This window comes from Gopherus evgoodei, chromosome 12 (assembly GCF_007399415.2).
Source record: "Gopherus evgoodei ecotype Sinaloan lineage chromosome 12, rGopEvg1_v1.p, whole genome shotgun sequence".
Lineage (NCBI taxonomy): Eukaryota > Metazoa > Chordata > Testudines > Testudinidae > Gopherus > Gopherus evgoodei.
Window position 1 is genome coordinate 19,726,275 of NC_044333.1, and position 15,399 is coordinate 19,741,673.

The window sequence follows — 15,399 nt, forward strand, 5'->3', positions numbered from 1 at the left end:
TCAAATCACCACTCAATCTTCTGTTTGATAAGCTAAATGGATTGAACTCTTAAGTCTTACTCTCCAATTTTTTGATGTCTTTTTAAAAATGTGGACACCAGAACTGTATGTAGTATTTCAGTATCTGTCTCACCAATGCTGTATATAGAGGTAAAATCACCTCCCTACTCACTGCTTGCTTGTTTATACACCTGAAGATCACATTAGCCGTTTTTGACATTGAGTCGCACTGGGAGCTCATGTTGAATTGCTTGTTCACTATGATCCCTAAATTCTTTTCAGTTACTGCTTTCCAGTTTATAGTCCCAATTCTGTGGGTATGGCCTACCTTCCTTGCTCCTAGATGTATCCCTTGGCATTGTTGTATTAAAATACATTTGTTAGAATGGATACAAGTGATCCAGACTGTATGTCTGTATGAGTTCCTTGTCCTCATCATTATTTACCACTCTGCCAATCTTTGTCACCCACAAATTTTATGAGTAGTGATTTTATATTTACTTCTGAATTATTGATGAAAATATTGAATAGTGTCGGCTTAGTACTGAACTCCACTAGAAACACTCAGGGGAGTTAGCTAGGTCTTAAACCATTAAAGTGTGCACTAGTGATACTGGATAGTGCTAATTTTTTAATCAGAATGTCATGCAGTATTAAGTCAGCTGCCTTACAAAAGTCTGTCTATATTACATCTATGCAGTTACCTTTATCCACCAAATTTATAATCTCAAAGAATGAAATAAGGTTTGTTGGACAAGACCTGTTTTCCAAAAAACATGTTTACGGGCATTAATTATATTCTTATCCATTAATTTGCTTTTCCATTATTTTGCCAAGGACTGATCAAGGTTAACCTGCCTGTAATTACCTGAGTCATCCTGCTTGGGGTTTTTGTTTTTTTGTTTTTTGTTTTGAATAATGGCACAGCTATTAGCACCCTTCCAGTCTTCAGGAATTTACCTGATATTGCAAGATTTATTAAACATTAACACCAGTGGGCTGGAGATCTTGTGTGCCAACTATTTTAGGACTCTTGGGTGCAAAGTATCCAGACCTGCTGATTTAAAAATGTCTATTTCTGGTCACGGTTGTCCAACATTCTCCTTAGTTATTAATGGACTGGAAGATACTTTCACATCCTCATGTGAAATGAGTACATTTTCTTGCTTCTTTCCAGACACAACAGAAATATTTATTGAACACTTTTGCCTTTTCTGCATCATTATTAAGAATTTTACCATCTCCATCTAGTAATAGGTCTATACTATTGCTAGGATTTCTTTTGTTCCTAAGAAAACTCCTTCTTCTTGTCCTTAGCCCTGCCAGCCATGGATCTTTCCCTGATGTCTGTGGCTTCCTTTATTAATTTTTGATATTTCATAACTTATAATTTATGTTGAGTGCTATCTATTTGTCCTTTTTTTACATTTGTTTTATATTCCTTTTTTATTTATAACTGTGGCCCTCACTTCACCACTGAACCTGGAGCCAAAGTTGTCCTCTTTCTAAATGTGGAATCATAGATTTTTGGCCATCTAATAAACTCTTCTTAAAGAACTTCCAGTTTTCATTCCCATTTTTCTGTCTAAACTTTTCCTCCTGATCAATTTAACTCATCATTTTCTCAGATTTGGGAAATTATCTCTTTTGAAGCACCAGACTGTCCTTTGTTTTCCCCTAATGAATATAATGAGGTCATGATCACTGGTCCCTAGTCAGCCATCAACTTCGAATGCAGTGATTGATTCTTCTTTATCTGTCATCATGATGTCCAAGATAGAATTATCTTGTGTAGGGTGCAATATTGTTTGTGTTAGAAAGTAATCATCTACACATTTTAGAAATTCTGATGATGATCTTTTACTTCTAGGTACATGAGACATCCAGCATATGTCTCCCAAATTGAAGTCCCCCATAACGCAGAAAAACGCATTTTTCTTTCTACACATTTTAGACAGTTTGGTTTGTTGGTCTGCAACAGACCTCTACCAGTGCCTCTTCCTGGGCTTTGTTAATTAGCACATTGATCCATATGCATTCAAGACCCTGTGCTTCTGCGTTATCAATAACTCTAGAATAGATAATGCTATCTTCAATGTAGAATGCCAGCCCCCCACCTTCTTTTACCCACTCTGGCCTTCCTATACAGGTTATAGCCAGTGATTTTAACATTCCAGCCATGTGAATTATCTCACCAGATTTCAGTAATGCCAATTATATCACATTTCTTCCTATCACTGAGAATTTCCGATCCTTGCTTATTATACAGGCTCCTAGCAGTGGTATCTAAGCACTTGAAAATTTCTTCTCTTTACATTCCTTGTTACATTGGTTCAATTGTTCACGACTCTGAGTTTAAATCTGTAATGTATTTGCTGTCGTAACACCCTCCCATTGCGTTGTTCATTTAACATCTTCCTTGCTGCTCCAGCTAGTCTCCATCTACAAAGATTAGCCCTCTCTCTGGGAGATGCAAGACACTCCATGCATATAGCTCCCCGCACCCCTCTCTAGAAAGCGGCCCAATGTCCAACAAAAGCAAAACTGTCAGCTTCAGACCAGTCATACAAACAACAGTTCACCTCCAGTATTTCTGGCTTCTCTCGCTCATGGAACCAGAAGGTTTTCAGAGAAAATCACTTGGACTCTTCTCTTCTTCAGCTCCCTTTCATGATCTCTGAAGTTTTCTATAATCTGTGTAGTTCTACTTGATGCCATGTCACTGGTTCTAATGTGTGTCGTCAGCTACTGCAGACTTGCCAGATGACTTCATAATCCTGTCCAGTGTTGCAGTTTGACTAATGGAGAAAAATTCCATGGGAAGTTTGAGAATCACTGGCTGGCTAGTATTCAAAATATTGTTTTTAAAATCACTGAATAAAACCTTCCTATGGCATTATGAACTTCAACAGCTAACAACAACAGTTCATTTAGCTTGTAAAGCGCAGTAATGGTGAGAAAAGTGACTGTAATAAAGTCACTGCACCTTCTTACTTGGTGGATTTGCATAGCTGCTCACTGTATTGATTAAATAAATGTTTACTTCTCTCTGTTCCTGTTAGCCCTGCAGAACACTGCAGCTCTGAGCAAATGAGATGGATTCTTTTCTGGCTTGTGCATCCTCGGCAGAATTGTCAGCCATGTTCTTCTAGTTGCAAAGTCTTTATTGCTGCTGATGTGTGAGCCAGGCAGAAGATGACTTGACTTTCAGATTCCACTCTGATATTGCACAGCTGGAGGTTAGGAGAATCATCTATTGGTTGGTACAACGATTAGATTTGACATTGAAGTCACTGAGCTGCTGAATGTGGAACACCATAATACTGTTTCTAGAATCATTTTTCAGAGCCGAACAGCATCTTAAAGGGTGTTAATGGCTAAGTTTTCAAACTGACATTATTTTGACATGGCATCTAGGCTTCACTCATGAGGTGAGCACTTCCCTTCAGTCCTTTCAGTTTTCTGCACTTAGTTGTTATCTGGGACAGTATGATTTCCTGGTGGAGTTAAGTGCAAATATGGCCTAACAGGTCCAAGCATGATGGTGATGCAATGGCAGAAAAGATGGTTATTAAAAATCATGTGCGTGGGTGAGGTAGGAGCATGCAATAAATGTGTGCCCTGTAGTTATTGGCTTTAATGTAATTTTAAAAGTTACGCAATCAGACCAGAAATATCCTTGTTAATATACCCCACTATGCATCACTGAAGGACAGCAGGAGTGTAAAATTACAGAACCAAAAAAGAATATCAGCAGGTTACCGTGTCATTGTGTAACGTAGTAATACAAATGGAGCAGAATATTTTAATGTAAGAATTGAACAACTGGCTGGAAAGATAAAACTAATCCGGCATAAGCTGAGAGAAAGAGGAGATTCATGGTACTGACCACCTGATTCTGTTCACTTTGTACCAGGCTATTTTTAAGCAATGATAAGAATAGTTGTTTGAAAGGCTTCTGCAGCAAGTTACTTTAAAGTCATTTTACTGTGTATTTCTCTGTATCAACAGGGGGCGTTTTGGTCAAGTTCACAAGTGCACAGAGGTGTCAACTGGTCTTAATCTGGCAGCCAAAATAATAAAAGTGAAAGGAGCAAAGGAGAGGGTAAGTATGGTTTTGTGAACCTCCATGGACAGACATTATAAATCTGGCTTATTACAAGCACCTGTGCATCATTTTCCTTATTCAAGTTTTTTCCCACTCAACATTGTATCAAGTATGACAAAACCAGCTTCAGTAAATATTTGCTTGCAACCTATATGACTGTTTGATCTAACCATGTTTTATGTCCTGTTATTTTGGTGTTCACTAATGTATCCCTTCTGCCAGGTGAAACCAGCAGCAACAAGAGCTGGGTTCAGTATCTGTGGGTTCCTTTTCAACAATACAACACAAAACCGGCTCGAGCCCCCACCCAGTGACCTGGGACAATTACACACCACACCCTGGATGCCTCTAAGAGGCAATACAGAGTCTGAATATAGCAACAACTTTTAATAAAAGGAGGGAATTAACTCAGTATTAATTTGGGAAAACACCGCAACTAGGGCTCATAAACACAAACCCTGACCCACCACCTAAGTAAGTTGCGCAGTGTCCTTTTCCCCTCAGGGTCTTAAGTCCAGAAACCCAAAAGTCCCTTAATGTGCCCGTCCTTTCTGTGTACCCCATTCACAGTTGCTGTCCTTGGCCAGTGCAGAGTTCACCTCCCACCCTGTGTGGAAGACGGGGCTGGGGAGGAGGTAAGGAGGCACCTTACATGCTGGACAGCTTGGGCACTTGCTCGTCACCCCAACAGCCGATCATCACGCCGCTGTGGGGCTCTGCTCTGGCCCTCTCTACCAGCTTCTCTGCTGGCCACTTACCACACCTCTCCACCAGCCGCCCTGCTAGTCACACCTCTCTGCCTGCCTCCCCGCCAGCCACCCTGCTGGTTGCGCCTCTCTGCCAGCTGTCCACTCACCAAGATGTCTTCAGGGCCCTCTCCCCCACCCCCCGTCCCCCGGCCACACACACTTAACACAGCTCTCAGTGATTTCAGCTGTTAGTGGGGGAGTGTCACTGCTAGGACACACTGGGAAGTCTCTTGCAATAGACACTCTCTCCCAAAGTAGGTCTAATACTTAGATGTAGGTATCAATGATTTCAGCTCTGCAGTGTGTAACAAGACTCTCAATTGAGTCTAAATTAGGTCTTTTATTATACCATGGAGAGAGGAAGGATCAATTGTTGTTTAGGATCCTAAAACAAGGCCCACACCAGCAGGTACAAGTACCTGTCCCCACCCTCTCTCAACTCATTGGGCTTTGGAACCCATGTCCCCTGCCTAGCAAGTGGTGTTCACTTGAGGGTAAGTCCCCTCCATAGGGGTATGCCAGGTACAGTTCTGTTGCCCTCGGTTCACACAATAAGGATAGCATCCCTTTACTGCTCCTGCCCCAATAACAAGGAGACTGGGGAGCCAACACTGGCCACAAGTGATCATTTGGGCAAGCAGTCCCATCATGCTGAGCACCTAGGCAGGATGGGTGTGTCCATGCAAATGAGATCAGCTTCTGAAGTCTTTTTCCACAGCTCACCATTAGATGTCTGGGGAGAGCTCATCCACAGTCTGCTTACACCAGGTGTTCTCAAACGGGGTTGTGGCCTCTCAGAGGGTCACGAGGTTATTACGTGGTGGTGTCACGAGCTGTCAGCCTCCATCCCAAATCCCACCTTGCCCCCAGCATTTATAGTGGTCTTAAATATATTAAAAAGTGTTTTTAATGAATTTGGTGGGTGGGTTGCACTCAGAGGCTTGCTGTGTGAAAGGGGCCACCAGTACAAAACTTTGAGAACCACTGTCTTACACTAACATTGGTGTGTGCAGGGAATGAGTTGCAGGGCCATCTCCAGGCACCAGTGAAGGAAGCAGGTGTTTGGGACAGCCAATGGAAAGGGTCTTTGGTGGCAATTTGGCAGCGGGTCCCTCAGTCCCTCTCTTCCTCTTTGAGCTGCCGCTGAATTGCTACAGAAGAATTAAGTGGCGTGATAGAGCTGCTGCCGAAGTGCCGCCAGTCGGCTCTATTTTTTTTTTTCACTTCGCCGCTTGGGGCAGCAAAAATGCTGGAGCCAGCCCTGATCAGTTGGCATGAATGTTTGAGGAATGGCTAATTTTTGTGTGAATGTTTGTATCTGAATGCGCACAAGACTGTTTGTGGTCATGCTCCAATAGGAGCATCTGCTGGTTGCTAGTCACTATTCGTTATCTTCCTGTTTTTAATGTTTCAGGAGGAAGTGAAAAATGAAATAAACATCATGAACCAGTTAAATCATGTGAATCTGATCCAGCTTTATGATGCTTTTGAATGCAAGAACAACCTCACCTTGGTCATGGAATAGTAAGTTAAAATGATATTAAGAATTGTCAGCTCTTTTGAACTCGGTGGTTGATCAAGCCGATAGTAGAAATGGAGAAAAATACATTGGGATGGGGGGGATGGGGATGGGGAGGGGGGATGCTAGTGTTTCCCAGCCGGGGTGAAGGCTTCTTTCATTTTTAGAAGCAAACTCTTTAAGAGACAATCACATATTTGACAATATCAGAACTTAAACAAATGGTAAGAATACCAGCTGTATCGCAGAGCGTATCGAGGGATTTCATACAGGTCTGTTGTTTAGAGAAGAACATCAGTATGTTTTATTTTTCATTAGTAGGGGTCTGGCCCATAGATAAAACACAACTGCATTTTTTATGTGAACTGTATCTAGCAAGTCATATAAGAGTACGAGAGTTAAATTAAAAAAATAGCAGAGGGAGAGGGAACTGAAGAGAGACAAAGAAGAGAGAAAACAATTTTTTTTTGGAGAAGTTAGAAACAAAAAGGAGGAAAGATTTTGATGGAGAGGTTCATCACTGCTGTTCAAACAGGCAGGAACTGCCTTTGTACCACTAGCAGTGAGAATGTTTGGAGATGCCTTGAGGAGGCTAGAACTGAATGAACAGAGAGAGACCGAAGAAGACTAGCAGGACAGAGACACAGGTTCAGATTTTTAAAGGGACTTAAGCACCTGAAGGTGAAGATGGGGCCTAGTGGGATTTTCCTGAGTGCCTAGGCATCTAACACCCAATCTAATGAGCAATATGTGTATTTTTTTTACATTTCTCTTTGTCAATATTTTAGTGTTGATGGTGGTGAATTATTCGACCGAATCACAGATGAAAACTACCATCTAACTGAGTTGGATTCAATCCTTTTTACCAAACAAATATGTGAAGGAGTCCACTACATACATCAGCAGTATATTCTCCATTTAGACCTGAAGGTCAGTAGTTGCAGATCTCAGGTCTTTGGCTAAACTGTGCGTTGTGCTGTATGGAGAATCTGTATGTATGGGAGCTGCAAATAGAGGGTATTTTCTCTTTCTCTTACTTTACCTTGTAATGAAATAAACTAATTTAGTTCAGTAGCCACCATGAATTAACCGTAGAAGATTAATTTTTTCTTTAATGTTTAATCTTTTCTTAAATATGATAGCTTATTTTAAAGATGATTAAAGAAACAGCAGGTTCCTCTGCTTTTACAGTTTTCAGATCAGAAGCTTTTCATAGCTGTGTAGAATTGCAAAACAGAGGGTTTAGAAGCCCCTCTATTTGTGTTATAAGACCTGTCCTCTGTTTTGCTTCTTCTCATGTTTGTCCTTGTCTGTATCTGCACTGACAGCCTGGAACTGAGCCACTGTAAACTAACATGCTCTAGTGACAATTCTCCACTAGTTTTTTGTGCATAGGGACTATCATTTTCTACATGTTTATATAGTGTCTAGCACAATGGTAGTCCTATGTGGTTGATGTGCAGTTGCTACGGTAATTACAGCTGGTCGGAAAGTGTGTTGTGAGTGTTTTGGTTTGTGGAAAAAAAAGTTTTTTGTTGAACACCCCCAAACTTGAAAATCATTGAAATTGTTTTTGATTTTTCAATGAAAAGCTGGAATTATTTGCAGAAAGGAGCCACTTCCTATTTAGAACTTCCTTTAGTTGAAAATCCAATTTTCTATACAAAAGATGTTTCAATGGACATTTTTGCAACTGCAATATCCATGTGAAATTATTATAATATTTATAATAAATATAATAGTTAGATTGAGGACCTGGGCTTTTGAGGTGCTGAGCCTTGCATAGCTAGGTGGCTTCCCAGTAACTCTCCATAAACCTCCTGACAAGTGAGACTGCAAATGTCACAAAAAAGAACACACAAATTTAATTTTGGTGGAAAAGCAAACACTATTTAGCTGTAATTGGCTCATTCCTTGTTTGCATTCCGGTCTCTCAAGATACTGCACTTTCTTGAATAAATCCAGTGTTATAGCATCTGCCACCTGACTTGCTAAACCATTCCACACAAAGGTGTCCATTCAGTCTTCCCCTAAAAAGAACCCCTTTCAATTACGTTATGTGATACCTTTGCTATGGCCAAATCCAGGAAAATAGTTACACTCCATGGCAGCAGTAAGGAATAAAATCCCTGAAGGCAAGATCTAAGCCCACACATTTTACTGAGCCAGTTAGGAGGATGATGGGGCCCAAAAATCACCCTCCCATGGTAATAACAGACTGAGGGGAAAAGTTGATCTCAATAAACCTCTGAATATTTTCCCCTGCTTCTTTTGCCACATCATTGATTCTCTCCCCTTTAAGAGGAAAAATTAAGGAAGCATTTCAACTAGTGATCTGTGGGTAACATTCCCAACTAGACTTAGAGTAATTTTTCCTATACCAGCCCTCCAGGCACCCCATAAGCAGCCCATGAACCATACTATCCTTCACCACAATTGGGCTCAAATATATATTTATATCAGTATAATGGAATACTACACATAGTGCCAGGATAGAACAGAGCCTTAGGAAATGAATGGAAAAAATACAACCACTATTGTATTAAAGCACATAAAGGTGAGATTGACATATGTGACTGATAGTTCACTGCGGTGAACCAACAAAGAAGTGAACTAGCATTGTTTTAAAAATCTTTGTCTGAAATTGTTCTGTATCTTTGCATTTCAGGTCATGTTTCTGGCTACTCTTCTTGTTAGTGTGTCTCGTGCAATTTCACTTTCATTTATTTAACTAAAAATATACTTTTTTCTTTTTCTAGCCTGAAAACATATTGTGTATAAATCGCACAGGAAACCAGATTAAAATTATTGACTTTGGTTTAGCAAGGAGGTAAGACAGTTCAATTATGAGCCACTCAAAATCCACTGACATTTTCTTTTCTTTCATTTTTGTGATATGTTTGTTCACACATTTCAGTGACTTTAAAGTGATTTTGAAATATGAAGGAGCAAAGCAATATGCTCCTGCAGGCATGAATTTGCAGCTTAGCGCACTAACTGTCATGTTGTCTTTTCCATTTTTGCAGGCTAATGTTGTATTAGTATTCTAGTTTACACACAGGTAACGTTTCAACTAGAGTTTTTACTCCAGCGACTCTAGGAAGTCCATTAGGGACTTCACCTTCGCTGTTGATTTTATATGGAAGGGGCTCAGATTCTGCAGTGCTGGGCCTCAGTCTGAAACCCCCAAGACAGATGGTTGTCTGCAAAGTAAAATGCATGACAAAACTATCCCATTTGAAACAGGCATACAATGGATCAGCTCTCATCCCACGTCTCTATCCTTCATCTGTCACAATGTCTGCTTCTCATGGATGAGGGTAAGGGATGAGAGTGCTATGAGTTTGCAATCTGAAATGGCTGCAATATGGAGAATGCAGTTTTGGCCTTTAAGCACAAAGATATCACAGAGCAGGGCAGTAGTGATCCCTCTTTTGGCACTGGTGTGACTGCACCTGGAATATTGTTTTCACTTCTGGGAACCATATTACCAGAAAGATATTGTTTAATTGGTGGAAGCTGAGAGTGGAGCAATAAAAACGATCAGGGAGCTAGACTTAAGAAGAAAGACAAAAAAGCTTAATATGGATAGTTTGGCTAAAGAACAGCTAAGGTGAGGCATAACCACCTATAAATAGTTACCAGGTAAATAGCAAGGAGAGAGAGGAATTAGCTGGTCCAGTAAATAGTGGTGAAAGATGGAGTAAGGGAATGCAATTAAGGGAAGGAAAATACATGCTCAATCTGAGTCTAACAGTGAGGGATACTAAATTGTAGCAAGGCCATCCATGGAAAACATAGAAGCCCCATTTCTTGGGGCATTTAAAATTAGAATGGACAAAACACTAGAGAATGTTCTAGAACACTTCTGCAACTGCAGGAAGAGGGACTAATAGGAGGCTTGACAAGTGTTTTTTTTGTCAAGCTCACATGAATGTGTCAAGCAAGAAATGTACCAGTGCTCACTTTCTGTTGCTCTGGTTTAACATAGTTGAGTATTTAAAGGCTGTGAGACATATAGACAGCATCATATGTGAGTTGGGGTCCAGTTTTTACATTGGTCATTTACATCGGCCAAATGGTACAGAATTGAACACCTCTCCCGTGTACATGGTTAGAAGGAGGCCTGGTCGTTTCTGTGCCTGCCCCAGGTTTTTTTACTTAACATGTGGGGGAATACTCCCGGGTCACCATTCCACGTACTCTCCCTAAGATTAGGAGGAGAGAACAGAGCTGTTACTTATCATTTGTTAAGGGCCAATGATATCCTTGGTTCAGGAGTGGGTCCCTTACCATAGGGAAGGTTTCTGAAAAACAGCCATGGAGACATTGGAAAAAATCCCTTGGTCTATGTCTGGGCAGGTGGCAGCTATGATCTGCTAGATCTGGTCTTCTCTCCAGTTAATATGAAACTACATCTAAAAGGAGCACAGCTCTTTTGAGAGTCTGGTATAACAGAGTGGAGCAAGTGACCACGAGTTTGTAATAACAGAATAATAGTTGAATCCTGAGGAGATGTTAACTTAATTCTGTAGGGAGAGATTATTTGATTAGGTAAAAACAGGTCATGGTTTACATCAATTCTATGATGACCCAGTTCTCTTGCAAGGCCGCTCGTATTCTGACCACTCTAACTTAAATAAAACCCCAGACCCATCCTTCTTTCCTGGTCCTCAGGGACTTGACAGGCCTTGCTATTACCATTGCATCTATGTTTTGCCTTTACTTGCACTGAACTAGAGGAAAGCCAGTGGGTAAAATCTTGGATCCATTGCAATTAATGGCAAAATTCCCATTTACTTCAGTGGAATCTGGATTTCACTAAACAGTTATAAAATAAATTTTTGACCCTTTATGTTTCACGTTATGAAATATTACCAGCATTAGTCCTGCTTTGACCAGATGATACATAGCTGTTGTGCCAAAGGAAATTTTATGTAAACATAATATCTTAATCCATAAGCTGTTTCATTTTTCAAGCATTTTGGTTTCTTTTTGTACCCCCAAAGAGTTGTCCAGAAGTGGTTCAGTGAGATTGGACAGATGATCTTTTTATCCTAGTTAGTTTGCCCTCATCATTATGACTTTGCCTATTATTACATATATGCAGTGACCAGAAAAGAGGGTTCTGTTTTATATACAGAAAAAAAAAAGAATATGGAGGGAAAACCATAAGCAGCTATGAAGCATAATCTTCTTTCCTAATGGAAAAAGCAAAAGGTGAGGGATATTTGAGTGAAAACAGGAGGTACTGACGTGTGGGCATGAGTTAGTCCCTCCCAAGAAGAAAGCAACAACTTCTTATGGTAGTATAATAAAATTTACTTAAAAAAATATTTTCTAAACACTGTGGGGTCCTCATTATACAAACCCATGTACTTCAGCTCAAAGAGCTTTTCTTCTTTAAAAGGATTTTATAAAAATAGAAAAAAATGTACACAAACAAAATTACAGCTTTAGGAAAAGGGGTGCCCAATAGAAAAGTTTCATTAAAGGCAGTTTGGAAACATGCAAGTAGTGTTTTAAAAAACAACCACCATTTATGGCCTGATCTTACTTGTTACATAGGCAAAATTTCCATTAACTTTAATTGGAGTTATTACTGAGTGATGACTGCAAGACTGTGCCCTTCCTTATATTAACTAGCAAATTATCAACATCTTTCATTGCCTGCAACACTATCCTGCCGGTTACTAAAATCAAATAATGGTCCCTTCTCAGGGTTCCATCTGGGCATTTATACTGTGCTCATAACTGTGTGATCTGAGCACTTTTACTTAGTGAATTATGGTTTGAGGTCCTGCTGAGCAAAACATCTCCAAACTTGCCTGAAAATGGAATTTGATTCAGTGCATCTTCTGGACAACTTTTTTGCTGATGAGTCTCCTCTGGAGCCCAGCAAAAGTTTAAAGCTGCCCTCTGTGAAGGTAAAAAATCCATTACAATTTATCTCTCTCTCTTTGTGGAAAGCTTGTCGCCACATGGGGGCGTGTAGGTTACGCTACCATGTACCTGCAACGTGAATTAAGCCCTGTGTCTGCCAATTTGAGGATTGAGGATGGAGCTTGTCTCTCTCTCCAACAGAAATTGGTCCAATCAAAGATAGTACCTCACCCACCTTGTCTCTCTAGTTTGAGGATGATTTCTTTAGAACTTGTGCCAGCGATTTCTCACTCAAACATAATATCTATAAAAGTGACAGAGCCTGGGTTACATGTGCCTGAATGTTAGCTATTCCAATTTGATTTTTTTTTCTGCAATAACATAGAAAACCAACTGTAGTGCCCTCAGCCTATTTCATCTACCTCTGTTCCTGTGACTTGGATTGCTCTTATTAGCTAAGTCATCACAATGGGGCATACAGAAACTTCCAGAAGACATGGCAGTGATTCTAATGTAATCACACAACTTTTAATTGCAACCATATTTTTATTGTCCTGAGTCTTTCTCTGGCTTCTTCTCCTCCCATACTACCATCTGTCTAAATTAGGAAAATTAAATGATGGATAATGAGCTGTTTATAACTGTGACTTTCTGAATTGAGGCAGAGTGCCAAAGTTGGAATATGCACCAAGAGAGTGATTCACTAGAGACAAAATGTTAATACAAATGATTTAGTTTATTTGATTTTGTTCAGATTTAAATGGCTGATTCATTTAAACATTTGATCAAACTAATTGGAAGTGACTGTGAATTATAAAAAACTCTCTGTGGGGATGCACAGGCTGAAATTCTGCATCTTTGAAGACTTGGATATAGAATGTACCTCTCCGGCTTTGCTACAGTATGAAAAAATGACAGTTTTTTGCAAGTGTGCAGTGCATGTACTTAATTTGTTGTTAGTGCTGATGCTCCTTCTTGTTTCTGATGAAGGTACAAACCTCGTGAGAAGCTGAAAGTTAATTTTGGCACTCCTGAATTCCTGGCTCCCGAAGTGGTGAACTATGACTTTGTTTCGTTCCCAACTGACATGTGGAGTGTAGGCGTCATCACGTACATGCTGTGAGTAAGCCTCTGTGTGGGTCATGGCCATGGCATCATATGCTCTGTAAGAAAGGCCAATGGAAGGTATTTGCAGAGCTGGAATGCAGCCGATTCAGAGATTCCCATCTAGGGAGTGTGTCTTCCTTGTTGCACTCACTTTCATTACCCAAAAGAGAGAACCAATGAAAGTGAACATCACTGCTACACAGCTTGAAATTCCTGAAAAACAATCAATCTTCATACTAAATACTTAAACCTTCTGTTTTCTCTTTGCCTTCTTGGTGTCTAGTTAATAAAAACAAAACAAATCAAGTTTCATTTACTCAGACAAGGTGTAATCAATTGCCTGAAACATAACAGAAACTCAGACTTATCTTTTCATTTAAATCAGGCACTTGGGAACCTGATCCAAAAGGACTTTTGCACCCAACACGCACACAACAGGGCCGGATTAACCTTTTATGGGCCCAGCACCAAACATCTTTGTGGGCCCCCATGGATGCAATGGAGCATGGCACAGGGAGGTCAGTCCCCGGAGCGAGGGGCCAGCCAGAGGCAATGGGGCATGGCATGGTAGGGGTGGCCTTGCTCCGCCCAATGCGAGGGCACTATTTACAAACCGGCAGTTGCCAGACGCACAGTGGCCTGCCTGGTCCTGTGCTGCCAGCATGTCCCTTCCCCTTGGGGGTGAGCCTATGGGCCACACAGCCCCACACCCCGTCCAACACCCGCTGACTCCCTATGGCCAGAGCCCCTCCCAGACCCACCCACATATGCACAGCATCCTGCACACCACCCCTCCCCACAACCCCACCACAACTGCCCAGCACCCCCAACAGAACTCCCACTGCCTAGTGCCCCAACATACAGAGAACTTCCCTTCCCCTTCACAGCCCAGCACCCTCCCCAGACTCCCCACAGACCCACTCCTCCAAGCCCTGCCTCCCAGCCACACTCACCAGCCCTGCTGGGAGGTGATGGTGTCTGCTGGGCTGAGCCGGCAGCACAGCCAGGGCCGGTCCCAGGGCTGGGAATTGCTCCAGCCCCTCAGGAGTGGCCCTCAATATGTACTTGCCTGGAGGGGCCCAGCCAAGCCCTCCACACTGTTCCTGCTCCCCACCCCCATCTACACCTGGCTGAGACTAGCCAGGCTTCTGCACCAGTACCAGGCGGCTCAGTCCCAGGGAGACAGGTGGGGCTGCACAGGCCTGGAGCCAGAGGTGCACTGGGGTCTGACCAGGGGGCAGAGAGGAGCAGGGGGTGGGGCCAGGGGACAGAGAGGAGTCCTCGGCCAGAAGGCAGGCAGGCTGAGAGGAGGGAGTGGTGGGCAGGGGGAGGAGCAGGGTCTCGGGGTACAGTGCAAGTGGAGCAGGCCGGGGCCCTTCTGAGCATGGTCCCAACTCAATGGAGCCACTGTAAACCCAGCACACAAGAGTTATTCCTGCCCTGTGGGGAGTTACTTCCTGGGCCTGAAAAATTCACTTCACAGCCACACATGGGATTAAAATTCTTCGAGAGAGAGAGATCGCTACAGCTTCTCTACCTACACAGCATCACAACATTTTTTGTAGCTGTTTTCAGTGGCCTGAGTTATTTTTTATTTAAGTTTATGTAGAAGCCAAAAAAAAATTGTATGTGAATCCAGTCATAAATTATTTAAGAAACAAATCTGGGTTTAGAGACTAATTGAAGAAAATATTTTTCAAACAGTATTTTAATCTAAAGTAAATATGGATTTAGGCCTCAATTCAGCACTTGTGTGCATGCTTAGCTTTAGGCAGGTGAGCAGTCCTATTCCTGTCTGACAAAGCTCACATCGCATTGAATTCAGTTCCTTGGACGTCCATTAACTCTGACCCTGGAGTTGGCAGAGTGAGCTGCAAATGGGCAATGTGAAGCATTCCTTCACTCCTGACAGAGCTTTCTTGTGCTACTGACTTGAGTAGCTAGGGACTGAGCCAAGTACCCAAGCCCCACCATAGCAGATGTTGCACTGGCCTTTGGGATGGTATCTAGCTGGAACCCTCTTTTCTATGTGA

At 41.7% G+C, this 15,399-nt stretch overlaps 1 protein-coding gene across 3 annotated transcripts in view; it reads left to right on the top strand.

Annotated features, from left to right (window-relative positions):
• Window positions 1-15,399, top strand: part of MYLK3 (myosin light chain kinase 3) — a 66,118-nt gene that overhangs the window by 44,429 nt on the left and 6,290 nt on the right. For all 3 annotated transcript variants that reach the window (XM_030581241.1, XM_030581242.1, XM_030581243.1), the window contains 5 exons: window positions 4,012-4,105; window positions 6,272-6,381; window positions 7,165-7,306; window positions 9,136-9,206; window positions 13,250-13,378. In XM_030581241.1, the coding sequence (XP_030437101.1) occupies window positions 4,012-4,105; window positions 6,272-6,381; window positions 7,165-7,306; window positions 9,136-9,206; window positions 13,250-13,378 (546 nt within the window). The remainder of the gene's footprint in view (window positions 1-4,011; window positions 4,106-6,271; window positions 6,382-7,164; window positions 7,307-9,135; window positions 9,207-13,249; window positions 13,379-15,399) is intronic.